This window comes from Equus caballus, chromosome 27 (genome assembly GCF_041296265.1).
Source record: "Equus caballus isolate H_3958 breed thoroughbred chromosome 27, TB-T2T, whole genome shotgun sequence".
NCBI lineage: Eukaryota > Metazoa > Chordata > Mammalia > Perissodactyla > Equidae > Equus > Equus caballus.
Genome location: NC_091710.1, coordinates 42,328,493 through 42,351,485, shown reverse-complemented (window position 1 = coordinate 42,351,485; position 22,993 = coordinate 42,328,493). Strand labels below are relative to the sequence as shown.

General features: G+C 38.9%; 1 protein-coding gene and 1 long non-coding RNA gene across 4 annotated transcripts in view; one reads left to right on the top strand and one right to left on the bottom strand.

The window, feature by feature from the left end:
- Positions 1–8,959: 8,959 nt before the first annotated feature.
- CCDC110 (coiled-coil domain containing 110) lies at positions 8,960–21,830 on the bottom strand. 3 transcript variants are annotated; one of them, XM_023630468.2, is made up of 8 exons: positions 21,687–21,818; positions 21,231–21,335; positions 17,394–17,514; positions 14,286–14,341; positions 13,960–14,025; positions 12,353–12,463; positions 9,378–11,490; positions 8,960–9,033 (listed from the first exon to the last, which is right to left on the bottom strand). In XM_023630468.2, the coding sequence occupies exons 3-8, from the start codon at positions 17,473–17,475 to the stop codon at positions 8,984–8,986; spliced, it is 2,478 nt and encodes an 825-aa protein (XP_023486236.2). In that variant the 5' UTR covers positions 17,476–17,514; positions 21,231–21,335; positions 21,687–21,818; the 3' UTR covers positions 8,960–8,983. The 3 variants fall into 3 exon arrangements, with proteins under 3 accessions (XP_023486236.2, XP_001490665.6, XP_070109263.1); XM_001490615.7 differs by lacking the exon at positions 17,394–17,514 and having other exon boundaries at positions 21,687–21,830; XM_070253162.1 differs by lacking the exons at positions 8,960–9,033; positions 17,394–17,514 and having other exon boundaries at positions 10,031–12,259; positions 21,687–21,801.
- The window catches only part of LOC138921057 (uncharacterized), a 28,614-nt gene continuing 17,514 nt past the window's right edge, over positions 11,894–22,993 (top strand). The window contains exon 1 of the long non-coding RNA XR_011433313.1: positions 11,894–13,553. This is a non-coding gene — a long non-coding RNA (uncharacterized lncRNA). The remainder of the gene's footprint in view (positions 13,554–22,993) is intronic.

Below are 22,993 nucleotides of genomic sequence, written 5' to 3'. Positions count from 1 at the left end.
AAAAACTAACAACCCAATTTAAAAATGGGTGAAAGATCTGAACAGACTTTTCTCCAAAGAAGATATACAGATGGCCAACAGGCACGTGAAAAGATGTTCAACATCATTAACTATCGGGGAAATGAAAATCAAAACTAAAATGAAATATCACCTCATTCCCATCAGAATGGCTATAATTAACAAGACAGGTAACAAGTGTTGGAGAGGATGTGGAGAGAAGGGAACTCTCATACATTGCTGGTGGGAGTGCAAACTGGTGCAGCCACTTTGGAAAACAGTATGGAGCTTCCTCAAAAAATTGAGAATAGAACTGCCGTATGATCCAGCTATTCCACTGCTGGGTTATTTATCCAAAGAACATGAAAACACGAATGCATAAACATACATGCCCCCCTATGTTCATTGCAGCGTTATTCACAATAGTCAAGACTTGGAAGCAACCTAGGTGCCCATCAAAGGACGAATGGATAAAGAAGATGTGGTATATATACACAATGGAATACTACTCAGCCATAAAAAATGATCAAATCTGGCCATTTGTGACAACATGGATGGACCTTGAGGGTATTATGCTAAGCAAAGTAAGACAGAGGGAGAAAGTCAAATACCATATAATCTCACTTGTAAGTAGAAGATAAAAACAATGACAAACAAACAGATAGCAACAGAGATTGGATTGGTGGTTACCAGAGGGGGAGGGAGGAGGGAGAAGGAAGGAAAGGGAGATTAGGCACATGTGTGTGGTGGTGGAGGGTAATTAGTCTTTGGGTGCTGTTCATGATGTAATCTACACAGAAATCAAAATATAATGATGTACACCTGAAATTTATATAATGCTATATACCAATGTTACACAATAAAAACACTATAATAAAATGTAGGAGTCACCCAAACAATAAACTCCTTGATGCTTAAAACTCTTCACAATATTCCTACCAAATGAATGTCCAACCTGTGCCTGACACTCTCTAGTGTGATGGCAGCCTTTTCATTTGGCATTTATTTAACAAATACTGATGCCTACTATGTTTCAGTCAAGGTTCTGGGCACTAGGATGCAGCGGTAAGCCAAAGACAAGATCTCTGCCTTACCTTTATTTCAGAAGACAGATAATAACATCAGGCAAAGACAAGTGCTCTGAAGACAGCAGTGCAGGGTGAGGAGATAGAGACTGATGGGGGTGTGTTGGAACTACTTTTTAAAGGATGGTTAGGGAAAGACTCTCTGAGGAAGTGGCATTTCAGAGAGACCTGAATGAAAGGAGGGAGTGGGTAGTTGTTCCAGGCAAAAGGAATAGTAAGTGCAAAGACTTTGAGGCAAGTGTGACCTTAGAGTTTGTGGAATGACAAACAAGCCCAGTGTGGCTACAGCAAACTGAGAGAGGTAGAGAAGGTTGGGAGACTAGAGAAATGCACAGAAGCTAAATCCTGAGGGTCTGTAGGTCATAGTAAGGACTTTGGGTTTTGTTTTGAGTGTTACGAGAAGCCATTGAAAGTTTTGGGACGGGCATGCCATGTTGATGATTTACATCTAACGAGATCCCTTTGGTAGACATCTGTAGTAGGGTAAGAGTGGAAGCAGGATGGCCACTGTGATAGAAAAGATTCGGTGGTGGGTTAGACCAGGGGGACAGCAGTGTAATCTTTGGACAACAGTTTGGAAAATGTGTCTTACATAGAATTGAAGTCTGCCTCCTTAAAGATTTTGCTCATTAGTCCTTGTTCTACTAAGAGACAAACAGGAAAAAGCTAATGCTTCTACCCAGGATGCCTCTTCCCATATTTGAAGGTAACTTTTATTTTTCTGAGTGTTTATTTCTTCTGACGTGTCTTTCCGTTCCTTCACCAATCAGTCCTTTCTTACAACATGATAATGTGGCTCCTTTCAAAAGGATGAGGCGTAGGTTGAATGTGCTATTTCTCGGATGGTCTGATCATCCCAGACTACATAAGAACTATCATTTCCCTTTTTCAATATATAATATGCATATTAATGCAATCTAAGATCTCCACAGACTCTTTGCAGTCAATCTTACTTCTATATTTTCAATTATTATCTGTGAGCCATATCTTCAGCTTAAAACATTATCCTGAATCAGATTTATAACTGCCTACTAGACATCTTTTCTCTCTTTTTAAAAAAATATTGCCTGGATAGCTCAAATATAATGCATCCAAAATGGAGTCTATCATTTTTACTTCATAAATTAGCTTCTCATTCATTATTCTCTCTCGCTTCTATGGAAGGAAATGGCACATCCAAATACCAAGTACCATAAAGCAAGACTTGGAATTATTCAGAAACGGTCCCTCTTTACCATCAAATCCACTGCTTCGTTAAGTTAAAAACCCTATAGTGGATCCCATTGTCCTAAGATAAAGGGAAATTCCGTACGAGGGTTAAAAGGCTCTTCAAGACTGTTGCCTTTTCTTGCTTCCGCTTCATTTCTTACTATTCTCCCTCGCTCTTCTCATTCCTCCCAGGGTAGATTTATTTCACTTTTTTAGATGAGACACATGCTGTCCCTTGCCTGGGAGGGATTTATCCATTTTCTCTAGCTTGGAACCTCTCCTGCCATGCATCATCTTCTTACTTTACTGACTCCAATGTGTAGACTATCAGATCTCTTCTAAAACCGCCTTCCTTAAGGAAGGCCTTCCTGATCTTTGAGATGAGGTTAGCTCTCCCTGTTATGTATTCAAGTAGCACCCTCTAAAGTCACATTTATAATATTTATTAATGCCATATCCTCTCTGAGATTGTAAGTACCATAAGGCCATGTCTATTTTGTTTATGGCTGGTAGAACCTAGCACAGTGCTTGACACATTGTGTGGGCACTCAGTAAATATTTGTTGATTGAATGAATGAAATGTACTATGGTGGCCACATTCAGTAATCTTTCACCTTGAACTATTTGTAATTCCTTGAAAGTGTCATGTTTCAAGCTATTATGATGGTTCCTATGCTGTTTTCCTTTCCTGGCATACTCTATGCCTTTCATTGTCTTGTTAACTTTCCAATTATTACTCAAAACTGAGGTACATAATCCATAATAAAAACCAAAGTTAAAGAATTAATCAGGTGGAAAACTTATAGGCTTACATGCTTATGTTAATGTTTGAAAAAGATTGAAGATAAAATGACACAATTCAGTTAGATAGAAAAACAGCAAAGCAAAAGAAAAGTACATCTGAAAAACTTAGAATTGGTTTTTTGAAAAGCCCACCTAGAAAATAGAGAAGAGAGAGAATACAAGCTATATTATGAGTAAGAAATAGATTTAATCACAGATATGAAGGCAGTAAAACATGTACAATCCTATGTGAAATGCATTTGAAAATAAAATCCCTACAGAATTAAAAATAATAAAACTTGATAGCTAATGCTAACTTTTATTTTGAAGACAAATAACAAAATATTACTATGAAAATGTGAAAGAGGATATTTGTTCTAACCAGAAATATACTACGAAGCTATTTATACCATAATCAAAACACTAATATATTAGGGGCTTCTGATTACAACTGGCAGGCAGAACACACTTATTTGCTGGCTCTCCTTCTCTAACCCTAATAACAGGATAGTAAAATGATGAGCTAAAGATTTAGCTAAATATTGCTGAATACTAAATATTCAGAAGCATGATATAAGGACACCATCAGAGGATAAGCAGTTTCACAAAATTCCATAGACAAAAAGAAGTAAGAATAGAGCTAAAGATATTTCATTAAAATTGTGTTTAAGAAACACTTCTTCAGTCAATTTCTTTTTTTCTCCTACCTCCTCCCCATCCGCAGTGCTTTCCCAGCTCAGGCAACCCAGAATTTTACCTGCAGGTAAAAACCCAAAACATCCTGCCTCTAAACGTTTGGAAGAGCTACCTGAGGAGAAGTGGGGCTACAAGAGTAAGGTTCTTCCTCTGGCATTATTATTCTAGTAATAATACTTGTATTGGTCCTTATTTTGGAGAGCTCTGGAGCCTAAAGAGTGGCTCTCTACTTATTCACCTTAAGGTGAAGAATGGCTTCACAATCAGGCAGCTTTACCACAGTTTGGGGAGATTCAGTGGGAAAACATACCTACATATACCAGCTACTTAGAAAAATCACTGCTGTGTTCTGTCCATTCACAGGGCTTAACTTTCCAAACTTCCCAAACTTGACTACTCTAAATTGGATTCTGGCCAAGATAGAGTAACAGGGACCGGATTTATCCTCCTTCCTTAAACAATTAGAAACTCTACAAAACATATGCCACAACTCTTTTTAACATTGGACACATGCAGCGCAGGACTGTGATCCATGAGGAAAAGGAAACAATTGAGGTGAGCCCCGCAATTGCTTTTTGTCTGGAGGCAGTTTCTGGACGGGAGAGGATGGAGGGGAGTCTCAGAGTACGGTGGCCTTGCTGAATTGAAACAAAAATTGGAACCCAAGGAGTCTAAAGTGGCTGGAATTTGTGGGGTAGAGTTCTAAGAGGGGAAAGAGCTACACAGGAAAAGAGTTCAGAATTCTGCATAGGAGTCCCCTTACCTCTGCTGACTACTAAGACATGCAAGCATCAAGTTAAATTCCAGGAGGCGGGGAAAAGAACAACTGGGGGCCTGTCAGCGAACAGGTTCCCACAGCTCACAGAGGGCCAGAAATCATTTGAGGCTGGGAAGTTCCCATCAGCCAGTGGAGAGTTGTCAATTTCTCAGGGCATTCAGTGGAGATTCTAGAGGATCTAGATTAGACTAAAGGTTACACTAGACCCATCCTAAAAAAAGTTTAAAGGCAAGCCTCAAAAGGATTAAATTAAAACAGAAGTAATGTACACCTAACACAACCAATCCCAACAATGTGTAAAGGAAAACAACAAAATCCGGACAATCAACAATGTAAAATTCACAATGTCCATCTTCCAATAAAAAACTACCAGAAGCAAGAAAATGTGACCCATAACCAGGAGAAAAATCAGTGAATAGAAACAAATCCAAAAATGGTAGAGAAGATGGAATTAGCAAACAAGGATGTTAAAATAGCTTCTATAACTGTGTTAATGTATGTAAAGGAAAATATGAACACAAAGAGGAGAGAAATGAAAGTTATAAACAAGAACCAAATGGGAAACCTAGAGATGAAAAACAAAACATCTGAAATGGAAAACTTTAGTAAATTGGAAAAATAGCAAATTTATCATCGCGAAAGAGAAAGGCTAGTAAACTTTTGAAGATATATTAATAGAAAGTATCCAAAGTGAAACACAGAGAGATAAAAGACTGAAACAAAAATGAACAGAACACCAGTGAGCTCTAGCACAATATTAAATGGTCTAACATATGTGTAATCGAGTCTCAGAAAGGAGCAGAGAGAAAAAGATTTGAAGAAATAATGGCTGAAATTTTCCAAATACGATGAAAATTATAAATCCCAGATGCCCGAGGAAACACAAGCAGGATAAACACAAAGAAAATGCACACCAGGACACATCATAATAAAATTACAGAAAACCAGTGATAAAGAGAAGAATCTTAATGTTGGTCAGAGCAAAAAAGACACACTATATACAAGAATTCTTATCAGAAACCATGCAAGTCAGAAAACAATAAATGACATCTTCCAAGTGCAGAAAGAAACTGCCAACTCAGAATTCCATATTCGTTGAAAAATATTTTCAAAAAATTAAGGTAAAATAAAGACCTTTTTTTTTTTTTTTTTGGTGAGGAAGATTGTCCCTGAGCTAACATCTGTGCCAATCCTCCTCTATTTTGTATGTGGGATGCTGCCATAGCATGGCTTGATGAGTGGTATTAAGGTCCGTGCCCAGGACCCGAACCCTGGGCCTCCAAAGCAGAGCATGTGAACTTAACCACTATGCCACCGGCCCAGCCCCAAGACTTTTTGAGAAAAAGAAAAGCTGAGACCTGCATTACAAGACATGTTAAGGGAAGTTTTCAAGCAGAATAAAAATTGTATCAGATGGAAGCTTGGATCTACTCAAAGGATGCTGGAAATCATAAACGTGTAGTTAAACATGAAATATTTTTTTCCTCATGGTTTAGCTTCTTTAAAGAGGCAGAAATAATTTACTATTTATAGTAAAAATATGAAATTTGTGTTATGGGGTTTATAACATATATAAAGGTAAAGACTAAACAATAATAGCATAAAGAATGAGAAGAAGGAAATAGAAATACGTTATTGTAAGATTCTTCCATTGTATATGAACTGATATAATATTATTTGGAGAAGGTCTGTCGTAAGGCAAAGATCTATATTACAACTCTAGAGAACCTTTGAAAAGTAAACAAAGAGGGATATCTAATAAGGCAAAACAGAGAGAAAATGGAATCCTAAATACTTAATTAATCCAAAAGAAGGTAGGAAAAGAAATAAAAGGAACAAAATAGGTGGCACAAATGGAAATCAAATAGATGGATGCTAGTTAATTACTTTAAACCATATTTATAATTACATTAAATATAAATAGCTAAACACTTCTCTTTAAAGGCATAGATGGTCAGACTTTATAAAAAGAAAGCGCTATCTATATGCTTCCTAAAACAAACCCACTTTAAATGCAAAGACACAGATAGGTTAAAAGTAAAAGGATGCACATTGTCTTTTTAGTTACCTTGTTTTATATTGTCAATGTTTTTAACACAAATATTCTATTTTGTAACTATAATTCTCTCAATTCTTTAATCCTAGTTCTGTATTTAAGTGGATACAGTGCTCATCATTAGTCCTTTTCTCAATACTTGAATTCTTTGTTTGATTTCAGGATTTAGTCATCAATTTTTCATGGTATATATTTATTATTTGACTATTAAAATTGTTTCCTAGTGATTCACCATTACAAAGAAAAGTAAAAAGACGCAGAAACATGTACTATGCAAACAGTCTTCTAAAGACAACTGGGGGATCTATATTAATATCAATCAAAGGCTTTACAGAATATCACTAGGGATAGAGAGGGTCATTTCATATTAATAAAGGGATCAATTCACCAACAGGACATAATAGTGCTAAAAGTGCACACATAAGAGAGCTTTAAAACAGAAGAAACAAAAACTGATAGAATGGGCACACCAACTTCTCTATTCCTGTATCAGTAACTGTTAGAACAAGTAGACAGAAGATCAGTCAGGATACAGAACACTTGATCAACACTGTCAACCACTTTACTTAATTGACATTTATGAACGCTCCACCCAACAATGGCAGAATATACATTTTCTTCAAGTTCACATGAAACATTAACCAAGGCAGACTATAGGCTGATCATTAAAACAAGTCCCAATAAATTTAAAAAGATAAATTGTATAGAGTGTGTTTTCTGATCACCATAGATTTAAATTAGAAATCAGTAACAATATCTGAAAATCTCCAAATATTTGGAAATTAAGCAACATTTCTAAATACTCCATTAGGCCAAGGAATAAATCAGAAGAGAAAGAGAAAATATTTTGAACTAAGTGAAATTGGAAAAATATCAGACTTTATGTGATGCAGCTAAAGCAGTGCTTTGAAGGAAAGTTGTATCTGCAAATATAGATAGTAGAGAAAAATAAAGGTTCCAAACCAATGATCTGATCTTCTACCTTTAGGAACTAGAGACTAGAGAAAGAGCAACTTAAACCCAAAAGAAGAAGAAGGAAGGAAATTATTAAAACAAGAACAGAAATCACTGGATTAAAAAATAGAAAAATCAGCAGGGAAAAATCAATAAAACAAAAAGCTTTTTGAAAAAAGCTATAAAATTGACTAAACTCTAGCAAGACTGATAAAAAAAAGAAGAAACCCCAAATTACCAATGTCAGAAATTAAAGATGCAATGTCACCACAGGTCCTCTGAATATTAAAAAGATAAGGAATATTATGAACAACTTTATGCCAGTAATTTGAGAACTTACAAGAAATGTATAAATTCCTCAGAACATACAAATGATCAAAACTAAGTCAAGAAGAAATAGAAAAATATAGATAGTTTTATATCTGTTAATGAAATTGATTTTTGCAATGTAAAACCTTCTCCTTTAGAAAAATCCAGGCCCTCTGGTCAATTCTATTATATATTTCAGGAAGCGATAATGTCAATAACACCAATCCAACACTAATCCTTTCAGAAAATAGAGGAGAAGGGATCACTTCTGAACACATTTTATGAGGCCAGATTTTCCTGATGCTAAAACCAGATAAAGACATTAAAAGAAAATTATAATATAGAGATCAATATCCTTCTGAACATAGAAGCAGAAATCCAACAAATATGATCAAATTGAACCCAGCAGTATGTATTAAAAGGATAATACATGACCTAGTGAGGTTTATTCCGGGAATGCAAAGTTAGTATAATGTTTCAAAATTAATCAATGTAATTACCATATTACCAGATTCAAGGGGGAAAAAAGCACATGATCACCTCAATAAATGCAGAAAATGCATTTGACAAAATTCAATGTTTATTTATACAGCAAGCAATCTTGGAAGCTAGAGATAATGTCCCCTCAGGAGCAAGAGCAGGTATGCCAACTGTCCTGTATAATAAAGGTAATGTTTCCATCTAGGGCAAAAGGCAGGCATGCTTACTGTGCTTATAAAGATTTGGGTTCCCTAAGCTCAGAGTTCTTTCCTTTAATGTAACCCACTGTGTGGCCCTCTTCATGTTGCCCATAGGAATTGGCATGGAGAACTGATACAAAAATGCTAATACTCTGGCTATTGCTATTGCTCTGAGTAACAAACTGTCTTTTATCTCTGACCCAGAAGTCTCATGTCTTCCACTAGAACCCGTGAAACTTTGTCAGGCTAACATATTAACTTACAAGTTAGGTAAAATCTGAGACTTTTCACAGTTCTTGACAATAAAAAAATATATACTTAATTCCAACATCTAATTTAAAAAGGTAATTGTAATCATATGTTAAAGTGATCTTAAAATTATTTTGTGGGAAAAAAGTACTTAGACAAAGGATTTTAAAACATTGATTTTAGAAATTTATTTACATATCTTGGATGGAAGTAGTTGATACAGTTTACTTGGAATTCCTGGAAGAAAAGAAGAAATTTTTTAAGGTGGGAGTGGTAAGGAAACTTCAGAAAGATGATAATTAAAAAAAAAAACAACTCTGCTCCCTACCAAAGTTGCTTTGTGCATATACAATGTATAGCAGTAACATAAAATAACAACATGAATTTTATCAAAAGAACAAAATCCCTAAGTAATTTATCAAAAGAACAAAATCCCTATATAACAAATTGGATACAAATCTTACAAAACTAAATAATATTCATCTTAAAAAGTTTCCTTCTTATTACTGTTGTCTGGCTAGTGCCCAGTAGGCTAAAAGGATCTTAAACACATCTGCACTAATCCACCACAATGTACATACCTTTCAAATCAGGAGCTAAAGGTCTACTCCTGGGACTGGAGGTGTCTTCACGAGTATCATAGTTGTCAAAATGGAATTTCTCTCTTCTCGAAATGTAACCCATTTTTGCTAGGTCACCATGCTGACTACACATTTTTTCACTTAGATTTAAATAATCTCTTTGAAGATTCCGCATCTCAAATTCGAGGGTATCCCTTTCATTTTCTATACTTCTTACATAGTTTTCTAAAAGTACTTTGTCTTCTGTGAGTCTACTGATGCTGTTCTCAAAATTTACATTTTCTTGACTATGTTTTTTTAGTTCTTCTTTTAGAATCTGATTATCTGTTTTAATTTCCATTACCATTTTTGATAACATTTCGCATTCATTGCTCATTTCTGACAAGCTGTTCTTATAAATACTTGCTTCTGATTTTGCATTTTGTATTTCTTTCAGAAAATTCTCTTCTGCAGTAGAGTGGTAAGTTTGAATATTCTCAATTTCTCTTTCCATCTTTTGTCTAGCAGCAGTACATTCTTGTAATGTTGTTTCAAGATTAAATTTTTCATTTTTAACTGTTTCTATTATTTGAAGAAGTGTCTCTTGTTCAGTTTTTGCCAATCTTTCTTTCTCTTTCAGTTGCATTATCTCTAGCTTGTTTTCTTTCAGTTCATTTTCAAGTGAGCTTTTTTCTTTTAAAAGCTGGTATGTTTTTTCCTCTAACATTTCCTTTTCATCTTGTATCAACAGAATATTTGTTTTCATTGATTCCATTTCTATACTCAATCGACTGTTTTCTTCATTGACAATGGCCATATCATTTTGAGTTTTGTGTTCCTTACTTTTCAGTTGATCTAGAGTTTCTATCATTTGTTGTTTCTCCAAAGAAAGTTGACTATTTTTTTCCTCTAGAGTTTTATTATGTCCTTGGAGAGCATTATATTTACTAATTATTTTTTTCAATTCTTTAAGACATTCTTTACCATTTTCTTCTGTTTTAACTAGCTTGGACTGAATAGTGTTCTTTTCTTCAACCAAATTCTTAAGTTGCTTTTCATGTATTTCAATTTTCTGTATCAGAGATTGTGTGGTAAAGACTAGCGGTTTTATTTTGGTCTTAAGGGTTAGATTTTCATTCTCCAGTTCCGTTACTTTTTTCTGTATCTGTATAGATTCTTTTAGGTAATTCTGTAAGTACTGAACTTTTGCAACACACTGCTCAGTGACAGAATTGACTTTGGGTGTTCTCTCATTTTCAAATACTGTTGATCCGTGTTTTACTACAAATGGTTGCCTTTCTTTGTTTTTCATTTCATTTGTTGGGTCAAAAAATGACAGTGTATGTCTTGGAACTCTGGAATGGAATTTTAAATCTGTAATATTCTTGCCAGTGATGGGAATTTCCTTGTTGTTTTTCTCATTCCTTTTTCCCCTGTGTATTTCACTCTTAGATAATTTTTTACATTTCCTACAAAAATTCACATGGAATTTTGACGCTGTTCCCCTGAGTGGGAGTAATTTGTTTAGTAATGCCTCTAATTCTGAAATTCTCTTTGATTTTATATCTTCATTTAAGTTACTTTCTATATTTTCTTCCTTAATAAAGCAAATTTTTTCCTTGTGAGTGGGGGACAGGTCATATTTACCATTAGTTGGAACATTTGCATCAGTTTTTAAAGTTTGAAGTTGATTCGTAAGTGCTAGTTCCCTATCATGTGATTTTTGAAGCTCCTCCTTCATTTGTTTGATAGAAAGGCAAATATCATCTAAATTTTCACAAAATCCATGCTTGAGAAAAGGCATAGTGATTTTGGATTTATCCAGAATTACCGTATCAGTTTGAGACATCATATTTTGAGGTGCATTAGGTAGAAAACTATAAAGGTTATTATAATTCTTCAACTTGTCAGAATCTTCTGAAGGGCTCATAATTATGTTTGGAACTGAATTATCTGTTGAGGTTTTCAAAGTTAATATGTCCTTGAAATGTATCTGGGATGGAGTATTTATACCTTGAGAGAGACTATTAATGCTATCGCTACTGGATTTTTCTTCCATTGAATGAAGAGTCCTGGAATCCTCAAAATGATGAATTTTCTCCATAGAAAGGATTTCTTCTTGATTCTCTATAGGCTAGTAACAATAAAAAGCATGCTATAAATGTACTACCATTTGCCACATAACCAGCAAATTAAGATAATTTTTTGTGGAAGATTAATTTTTACAATCAAAATGAACATTTTATCCATTTCCACAGCAAAGAAGCCTAATGAGTATAATTCATTTTTTCCCAGAAAATCTAACAAGTTATTTCGAGATCTGTAACTCTGGTCTTCACAATTTGCTTAGAAATTGCGCTTATTTCCTCGGGGGGTGAGATACATGGGCCAACCCCTCAATTTCAGAAAGATAAGTTTAGCATCCCTCAAGAGACCTCAAAGATAGGTGGTCTCTTAGATCCCTCAAATGGAATAGGTCAAATAGAATAGGTCAGATGGCCAAATGGCATAGGTCAATGGTCAAATGGAATGTAACAGAGCAAATGGAAGTTCAAGGAAAATGAGTCTTTCCACTTCTAGGCTATTCATCAACCTTAGCTTACATTCATAGTTTCAGAGGATTCTAGGGCTGTAGCTATCCTGGAAATGTGAGTTCTAATGAGTGTAGGCACAGGTCTAGGTCAATCCTAAAAGTAGAAAAACTCCTAAGTGGCCAGAGAGATCATCAAAACTGCCTTGTGTTTCGGTTTACTTGGGAATCTTTAGGTGTCTGGACTAAGTCAGATGCCCCTCACACACTCCTAAGAGAAATGGGAAAGTTGCAGAAGTATGGAAGTAAACCCACATCTTTTAGGGTTTTTACATCAGGAATTTCCTTATTTTCATCTCTGACAGTCCAGTCGCTGTGTGAAGAATACAAAGGTGTCGGTAAGCTAGTTGCAGTAACATTTTTGAAGTACCTAAATATAAAAATGATTTTGTACAGAATAACATACCACAGCCTTTTCAATGTGTGGGCTGAATACCAGATTTTTTTCTGAGTTCGGTTGTGGGTTTTCTACTTCAATAATACTTTTGTTCAGTATTTCACTGATTTCAGACTGTACCTTTAAAAGATAAATTGAGAATGTTAGAATTTGATTTCAGATTTATAAACTTATGAATGTATAGGAATAACAGATATTATAATTAAAAGATACCTTTAAATTTCCTGCACATAAAAATTCTTTCCCATAATATAAAATATAAATTAAATTTATTGTACTCTCTATCATTAAAGGAATATTTAGGAAAATCATGCCTTTATTATATGATTATAAAATCAGAAAAACAATTTAGGAAAACAAGAGTTTATGAACTATCTTCAAATAATTTTAGATGTTTGACTTTTACATTGTTGAGTAGACCAGAGACCTTTGATCTCTGACATCAGAATGGACCGTATTCTAGAACACACCCTCAGGAGTTTATCCTCTCATTTCCCTGTAGTTGCTTTTATTTTTTTATTCTGAAAGATTCGTCCTGAGCTAACATCTGTTGCCAAGCTTCCTCTTTTTTGTTTTCCTCCCCAAAGCCCCAGTGCATGGTTGTATATCCTAGTTGTAAGTCCTTCTAGTTCTTCTCTGTGAGCTGTTGCCACAGCAGGGCAACTGACAGACCCGTGGTGTGGTTCCACAGCCAGGAAATGAACCCAGGCCGCCGAAGTGATGAGAGCACTGAACTTGAACCACTAGGTCATCAGGGCTGGCTCTCCCCACAGTGCCTTTAGTACAAGACTATTGGGATGAAGTTTATATCGGGCCTTCAGTGAATATGTGTTGTGTTATGCATCCCCAATATCCATACCCTGTCCTCCTGGTAACACTACCTGTTATTTCTTCTGGATAGAAAGTCCATGTGCCTTTGGATGTGTAATACTGATCCCACATCTAGCTCCAGAGGTGGGCAGGTGACTCAGAGCTAACCAGTCAGAACACTGCCTCACTCTGGACAGTGGCTGGTTCAAACACTGCGTGTGACCCGGGCTGGGGCAGTCAGAATCAGGCCAAGACCCTTAGGATAAGCTGGTAGGAGAGAAGAGCATGCTCTCTTCTCCATCTGACTGGAATCTAGAAGGAGAAAGGCCTGGAACTTCAAGCAGACCTGTTGCCACCACATGGAGTCTGAGAACCCATTACTGTGGAAAGCGGAACCAAGGTAAGGAGTGAGCCTGGTCCCTTGATGATATGAGTCCCAATCAGATGGATTAAGCCATCCCCAAGTGAACTATCCCTAGCATTTTCAGTTACCTGAGCTAATAAAGTTGTTTGAGTTAGATTTTATATCACTTTATAATGAGAGTCCCTTTTTGTAGACTATATATAGGTAGCACTTTAAGCATATGTTTTAAAAATCAGTGAGCGCTGTTTCTTTTCGGCTCATATCCAAATGCAAGTATAACAGAATATAGTTTCCTCCAAACAAATTTTGAGCCTAGAATATGTTGCAGCTTCTATTTTATTATATTCTATATCAACCAATTGGCTAGTGATCATCAGCTTAGAAATGTGGGATGATATCTTCAGTTTGGATATTTCCTATGTATGGATTAAAAGGAACATACCATGCTAACATTCTGCAAAGTCTGTATTCGGAGAGCCTGAAATGACTCCAATTGATGCTGAAGGGCCTATAACAAAATTAAACAAGGCATGGGGTTGAATATTGCTTCAAAAACTTGAATTGTTATGATTTTTTTAACATCCCCAAAAGTTGCCTATTACAAGAAAGGATCACATGAGGTTACTCACATTCTTAGTCATTTTTGCTAACCAATGCATTTTAATTAACATTTTAATGAAAAACCCATATGCATTTATGAAGTACTGATTCTGAGAAAGATCAGCCTCTACACAGGTTTTCGGAGACAACACCATGAAATATACTCACTTTCAATGCTGACCGTGGTTGGATTTGATTTTCTGCTTCTGACGCGCAGCCATATTCTAAAAAGCAAAATTGAATGACCGTGTGATTTAATTCTTAAGGTTTCTTTTTTAACAACTGTAATGGAAAGCAGTCCCCTAACTTTCCTGGATAGTGAGTCAGAGAGATAATGAGAATTTTGATGTCCACATTAGGAAGAACCTGATGCTAGTCACATAATAAGTTTAAGAAATAGTTCTCACTTGACTTCAGATTGAGTCAATCTGAAGATTGAGATTGTAATAGTGGTTTTATTTTTACAATAAACAACTTGTAACATTAAGTTTTGAACTCTCAAAAACTCAAATATCGTTGTTTCTGAGATATAAACTACATCTTTTTGGTAATAAAACTAATAATCCTCATGTTATAGGAGACCCTTGGCAAAGTACTATATAGGCTTCAGTGTCTATGAAATGGCTATGTGATATTTTTCCTCCTTATCGTTGAAAATAAGTAGGATTAACAGAGCAGAATTTTGTCATGCTTTTACGCAAAGTACTGTAAAGATTCATGTGTTCCTTCCTAAAAAATAGATTATAGATCTGAAACAGTGGAAAGACTATATAATGTTTGCAAATTGCCTGACAAACATCCCTCTTTTCCCAAATGTTAGGCTACTTGCTTTGTAAATTTTTATTAAAGAATTAAAAAAACTTTAAGTGTCTTGAATGGTATGATATGATAGAATGTTCCTGTAGGCTGACAATTTCTGCTGTAAGAGAAGGTGTTATTTTTGGTGAGGAAGCTTGTCCCTGAGCTCACATCGGTGGCAACCTCCCTCTATTTTGTATGTGGGACGCCATCACAGCATGGCTTGATGAGTGGCATATAGGTCCGCATCCAGGATCTGATCCCGGGAACCCTGGGCTGCCAAAGCAGAGCACGTGCACTTAATGACTATGCCACCTGCCCGGCCTAAGAAGTTTTCAAAGAGGTCAGCACATCTCCTTTGGAATGACAGTCTGCCAGCTGTTATAGAAGCTGGGTGCAAAGTATAGCACTCCCCTTCCCCCATCTGGCCCTCATCACTGAGGGAGCAATTTTGGTTCAGAGCCCAGAATCGTTTGCCTCATTGAAGATTACCATCTTCATCAGAGGGCAAGGAGGGACAACGAGTCCATCTGGATATTGTCAGCTTTGCATCTTACTGGGAATAAAATGGTAGTGCGAAATGTTCATCTCAGAGAGAGAAAAAGGAGCTCAAGTGAGGTCTGGCCCAGTGCAGCCAGGCCTCCCAAAGTTTTCCAGACTCTAAAATAGCCTCTTGTAATGAAGTCAAAAAGGTCAAAATGCAAATGGAAAAGAATATATCACCTAGAATCCCACCATCCAGGACTAACTGTTGTGCATTTTAGGTCCCCACCCTTCAGTCAGCTCTCTATGCATATATGTGGAAAAACAGAAGGGATTTTCGAGCAGGGGGATCATATTATACACAGTACTTTTAAATAAATATTACCAAATTTACACTTACTTTAATGGAATAAGGAAAACTGCAAATAGTCCAAGTTATCATTAGTATTAAGATTTTTTTTGCACTACCTGAGAGATTATTTTCTATGAGATCCCTCTCAACTAATGAGAATATATCATGAAAAGGATTAAGAGATTGGAATTTTTATGTTTTTTAATAACATACTTTTCTATTGTATTCAGTGTTGAGTTACTCCCTGCCAAGAAAGGGAGAAAATTAGCATTATACTTCCAATCACATTTACTCTCCACTTTTCATGCTATTTGCTAGTTATATTATTTTCACACTGTGAAGTTTTATGATGTTTACATTTTGTTCTGTAACCATAATTCCCACTAAGCTATTAAAATCTGAAGATGGGATATTACTATCATAAATATTTGCAGACTTCAACTTTATTCTTCATGGATTTACTATTCAAAATTCCATCTCCTTCCTGTACCTGTAATGAAACTTTCCCTTTTCTGCAGATTTCCTTTGTCTCATTAGGATTTGAAAGTTCAAGGCTAAATACAGGATTCCTTTGTCTAAAACCGAGGAAGAAATATGAGGCCAAAAGAAATCTAAAGACTTAAGGGATATAGCAAATAAAAGACTTTAAAGAAAGAACATGGGATTTACATACTGCTTCTGCATATATTTCCCTTCCTCCATCTCTTCCTCTTTTTTTTTTTGCTGGAAGAGATTCACCCTGAGCTAACATCTATTGCCAATCTCCCTCTTTTTTTTTCCCTTCTCCCCAAAGTCTCAGTACATAGTTGTATATTCTAGTGGTAGGTTCTTCTATGTGAGTCACTGCCACAGCATGGCTACTGACAGATATGTGGTGTGGTTCTGCACCGGGAACCGAACCCAGGCCACCAAAGCAGAGTGCACCAAACTTTAACCACTAGGCCATCAGGGCTGGCTCTCTCTTCTTCCTTTTCTGACCACAGTATGACTTCAGTTACCATGTTGCTTCTTTTCATATACTCATGTGCAACCAGAGCAACTCTCCTCAGAATTTCTATTTTCTTTTGACATCCTTCTGTGAGTCCCTTGGGTGTAGCTCTTTGAGATACACTTTCAGGGCCAGTGTATTTTCCTATCCATTTTTCTATAGCTTAAAAATTAAGTGAGGGGTCTGGGAGAGGAAGGATCATTTGGAGCTGTGTGAAGCCTCTGTTGGAGGATGTGATCTCTGCTGTTGTGTTGTTCCCTAAGACTTTTTGTTAGAAATCTAGAGGGAGATGTATCCCACTACCTTAGGGAAATATTCTCTTAATTGGGATTATTCCTTCATTTCAGGATGGAGTCCCAGAACTCGGATGGCCACATATGACTGTGCAGGTTGTTCCCTGCACCAGGGCTCCTGGGCAGAAGGATATGTGTGGGATGAAATCCATTACCATGCTCTGCTCCACTCAGCTAGCCGGCACCCTGTGTGGGTTTGCATCCGCCTGGAGTCGAGTGTACCTTCTTTAATCCACACAGATGCACCCCACGGGCTAGTGGCAGCCCTGGCTAGACCCCTCCTTCCTCTGAGTGAAGAAAGCTCCTGTGGACCAGCCTCTGGGTTTACCTATCTGTTCTAGCAGCTGCTGCTTTCTACTCACCCAAACTGCAATCAGTAGAGAGAAGGATACAGGTGTTTCCTCTGTCTTTTCTGTATTCAGCTTTGCCATGGGGGAGGGGCATCAATGAGTATTTGCAGGATTTTGACTTGCTTTATTGCTTCTGAAAGTCAGAGGCAGAGTTAGGAGCCAGGCTGTAGTTTGCCTTGCCAGAATCTTCTCTTTTTATCTTTGGCCTCCACTTTCCAATTTTATGTCCTGAGGGGCTGCCCCCTCCCTTCTTCAGGTGCTTCTGGTGAAGTTTTTAGTGGTTTTCTAGCAGTTTTTTTGTTCATTTCACTTGGTACTGGGTGGGGAGGAGGTCTGAGACCTTCCTTGGCTCTAAAATCTCTACCTGAAAGTCTAGAGTTGTTTCTATAAGTTCATGATTTAGCCTTAAATAATGTTTCATATTTTAGTGATTCATTGCTTCAACAACCTCATTCATTCAAATCTCGAGTGTCCACTATGTGGTGTGCCCTGTTGTAGGTACTATAGACACAGCATTGACAAAGATGCCCGAGGCTCGTGCCGCCCCGGGGCCTACCTCCTCAAGGAGTAGACAGAAAAATAAGAACAAACAAAGAAATAAACCAACAAGACACTTCCAATAGCGATAAAGAACACAAAGAAAATAGGTGAATGTGACAGTGAGGGAGGATGGGAACCGCATTGGAAAGGGTGGTTAGGAAAGGCCTCTCTCATTATTTGAGGCTTCAGCCGGGACTCCTCCATGATAAGAAGGGGCTGGCCATGTGAACATCTGTAGGAAGAGACTCGAAGTGGAGGCAACAGCAAGGTTCTGAAGCAGAGCGAGTTATCTGTGTTTGCAGAACATAAAGCAAGCCCAAATGGGGCCGCCGGGTGGCCGAGTGGTTAAAGTTTGTGTTCTCCTCTTTGGCAGCCCAGGGTTTCACCAGTTGGGATCCTGGGTGCGGTCATGGCACCACTCATCAAGCCATGTTGGGGCGGTGACCCACATGCCACAACTAGAAGAACCCACAACTAGAATCTACAACTATGTGCTGGGGGCCTTTGGGTAGAAGAAGAAGAAGAAGAAAAAAGAAGACTGGCAACAGATGTTAGCTCAGGGCCAACCTAAAAAAAAAATAGCCATTATGGCGGCAGCTCAATGAGCAGATGGGAGCACAGCATGATAAGAGGTCAGAGGGGGAGACGGGCTAGATTATGTAGGGTCTTGCAGGCCAAGCTGAGGGGTTTGGCTTTTACATTAAGTAAAGTGGGAAGCTTTGGAGGGTTTTAATCATGAGAATGATTTGATATGACTAGGACGTTAACAGGTCACTCTACTGCATGATAACGGATTATAAGGTAGCAATTGCAGACTATTGCAACAATCCAAGTGAGAGATGAAAGTATCTGGACTAGGATGGCCGTGGGAGAGATGGAGAAAAATAGGTGGATTCAGAATATGTTTTGGAGATAAAGCCAGCAGCACTGCCAGAAGATTAGGTGTGGCCAGACGAAAGGACTAAGGATGACTCCTAGGCTTTTGGTGAGAGCAGTTGGATGAATGATGATGCCATTTACTGACATGGAAAAGAATGGTGTAGGAACATATTTTAGGGAAAACTCTTTCAGATATGTTAAAGTCAAGATTTCTGTTAGACATCAAAGTGGAGATGTCAACAGGCAGTGGGATATTCCAGTCTCTGGTTGAGGGGCGTGGTTATGAACATTGTATTGAGCCATATGGACATCACTGCTGGCCTAGACAAGGGCTGTTTCTGGGCAGTGATGGGCACAGAAGCCCAGATGAAGTGGCTTGAGAGGAGAACAGAATGTGAAGATTTGTGGGCACTGAGTATTGGCAACTCTCCCGTTTTACTGTGGAAGGGAACAGGGTGCCTGGTAGAATAGGGTGCATGTTGGAAGAGATGTGAAGGTCAAGAATGAATTTTTTTTAACCCTGGGAGATTCTATCATGCCTGCTTGCTGCTGCAGTCGTAGAGTAGAAGGGAGAAGAAGAATAATTCTGGAGAGTCTGGAAGGCTAACTGCAGAAGCTGAGTGCTTGAGGATTCCAGGAGAGAGAGGATCCGGAGGAAATGAGCTTTGACTGGGCAGGGACAATCCTTCCATTGAAACGGGGGGAAGGTAGAGAGTATGGGGACCCAGGCAGGTGGGTTAGCAAATCTGGAGGCTGAGGGTGAGGGAATTTGGGTTTGATTGCTTCTATTTTTTTCATATAGTGTGAGATCATGTTACAAGTTGACAGGTCATGTCGAGAGGTGGCGGAGATTTGAGGAGACAAGAAGAGGGAAATAGTTATCTTGGAGAAGCTTTGAAAGCGCACTTACTGGAAAATAAAGGAAGTTTTCCAAATAGCACTGAGATCCATGGGATGACTGAGAAGTGAATGTTTTTCTCCAGCAATGTTCAGACGATTCCGTGAAGACAGACAGCAGGCAGAGAGTTGAATTTATCTATTTTAAAAGCTATTAAAATAACTTTTTGTTTTTATGAGCTTCAGAGACACTGGCTGTTACTTATTCCCAAAGGAATCTTCATTTTTTCTTTCTTCTCCTCAAAGCCCCCCAGTACATAGTTGTATATTCTAGTTGTAGGTCCTTCTGGTTGTGCTATGTGGGATGCCACCTCAACATGGCCTGATGAGCGGTGCCATGTCCAGGATCCGAACTAGCGAAACCCTGGGCCACTGAAGCAGATCACAGCATGCAAACTTAACCACTCGGCCACGGGGTGGCCCCTAGAGGTCAATATTGAGCAGACTCAACGTCTAAACTCTCTGAGAGGTCTCTTCCTCCCTTGTTCAGGTGTTCCCATTACCCCTCCTGGTTGCACAGGGCCACCTGCATATCCTTATGGATGATGGGGTGCAAAAGAGCAGAGGGGGGACAGGTCAGTGCACTGCCCTGCTGGCCTCCACTGAGATGGTGCTCATCCTGGTGGCCACTGGGCATCCAGTTGTCTTTTGTCTACTGAGGTGTGGCTGCTCTAGACCCTTCTTTCTGGACCCTAGACAAAGCATTTGTGAAGGTCCTGGACTTATGCAGGTGCAGATAGGTCTCTGGTTCACCATTTCTCTCAGCACCTCTGTGTCTGGATTACCCCTATGCCACACGTGGGTTATGGGCAACTGGGGGTCCTAACTTGGCCCATCAATCTAGCACCACCTTCCACCACAGTGCTCTGTGCCTTCCCTGGCGTGCCACGCTGGACAGTGGGGTCCCCAAGAGGTGTGGCGCCTCCTTGGGCTTCTCTCAGCACTGAGACTCCAACTGCAGTGTTCTTAGGTCCCCCTAGCTGGGAATTTATGACATCTTATTCACGCTTTATGTAGAGCTTGAAAGCTGTAGCTCTTTGGTTATTGCAAACCTCCTCCCCATACAATATCCCATTGTCCACAAATATTTAGTGTAAAAAGTGGTTTCTTTTAGAAAAAGTATACACCATTTTAGTGTCTGTCCAAAAAATCAACAATATTTGGTATTCAGAGAAGCAGTATAGTACAGCATGGAGATGAGGGCCTGGACTCTGGAACTACTCTTCTGAGTGGCTCTCTTATTTGCTGCCCGTGTGACCTTGGGGAGTTAGTTAACCTCTCTGTGCCTCAGTTTCCTCACTTATAAAATAGGGATAACCTCATAGGGTTGTGAGGATTAAATGAATTGATACACTTAAGTGCATAGAACAATATCTGGCACAAACAAATGTGCCACGTTATCCATTATTAGCATCATCATAATAGTTAGTGGGAGTACACCAGTTGGGCCAGTGGATTTAGGCAACGTCCCCATTGCCTGTAGTAAAAGGCAGAAACATCACCGCCATCGGGGCCTTGGCCTGGAGGTTTTACCTGTTTCACTGCCACCGCTTTCCTTTACCCACTCAGAGGAATTTAGGATCTTTGACGCTGAAAGGAGGACGCAGTCAACGTCATCCTCTTCCTCATGATGCTTTTCTGTAAGAGAACCGTACGTCGCTTTTGCTTTTGCCAGGAGGAGAAAGGGAGGCGAGGCGTGGGGATGCGGGACGCGGACGCCCTCAGCGGCCACGGGAGGGCGCGCTGGGGCCACGCAGCCGGCGGGACAGGGTGGCTCTAGGGCCGCAAGCGACTGCGGGGCGCGGGGATGGAGGCGGGGCTTTGCTCCCCGCGGTGGCAGAGGTGTGCGCCTAGTCCCGGAGATCCGCGCTCCAGATGGGACCTGTCTTGGGGATGAAGGGCCCTGGTTCTGGAGAGGCGGGGCTCTCCACTACGCGTCCGCTTCCCACGGCTCCCCCTCCAGGGACAGCGCCCCGGGCCGGCTCTTACCCGGGCTCATTTCTGCTGCCCCGGTTCTCCTCCCAACTGCCTTTCCCCGGGCATTCTGCTCAGTCGCTTCACGCCGGGGCAGCCCGTTGCCTGGTAACCGGGTGGCGGGGATGCCACGAGCGGATGTGGGGCGGGCGCAGAGGTGGGGGTGGGGAGGAGAAGGTGCGCGCTGGGGTCGCGGGTCCTGGATCCGGGACGCTCGAGCCCCAGAGCTGTGCCGGGGACAGCTGCATGGTGGAAAGGCCCACCCTTTGCCGTGTCCTCCCAAACCCGGGGACAGTCTCGGGGGTGTTTTTTCACCCGGGCGTCTTCCCTGCTGACCAGAACTTGGTCTTCATCGTTGTCTGGCTTTGGAGAAAAGGGACTGTTTAGAGACAGGCAACACCCAGGAACTTTTCCCCGTTCTGTTTTCATTATTTCATTTTTTGTTCTATTCTGCTTATTTCAACCCATCCGTCAGAGTAGTTTCAGCGTTTGGGGGTTTGAAAGGCCCAAAACCAAGATCGTGAAAGGACTTTTGTTTGCTGCGGCTATAAGAAGACCCCATTTCTAATAATGAACTTAATAACAATGTATTAAGATACACATATCAAAGCTGTCGCAGAGGCGCCCGTCTTCATTTGTCAAAGCATGCGAATTTCCTTTGCCCCTGGGTAAACCATTTGCAAAAGATGGATGTTGTGTTGGAAGCTGGAAAGTAAGGACTGGTTGGCTTGACCACAGTCGATCCTTGTGCAAATCAGAAAATGGTGCTCTTTAAGTGAAAGTTTTAAATGACTATATGTCATTTATTTTGCAGTAGCAACCATTACAGATAGAATACAAGATAATTGAAAATTCAGACTTTGTCACAATAAGGAATTTAAAGTCATGATATTAATAATCTATTATATAATAATTATATGGCTTGCTTTCATGGAAATGAAACTTTATGATAGTTTCAATGTTTACTTGCTGTACTTTTTTCCTGTAGAAATGGTCTCCAGAAGATTTGACAATCTTTCTTGTGGCATTGTAGATAATTTCAATAAATTGTGTTTTGAGAACTTTTCTCCATTGATGACTAATATCAACCAAGTTAACTTTTTCCGGCGAGCTACAAAAGTTTTCAGCAATGTGTCTGTTAAATTGCTACTTTAAGTAAATTGCAGTATTTTGACGGGAGAATGTAGATAAAAAGCCACTACACTTTAATAAGTTAATTCTATACTAACGAAATTTCCATAACAAATAATTATATTTCACATAACATTGTATATTAATATCTAATAACATGATAATATAATGTAACGTTCCATAATAACTAA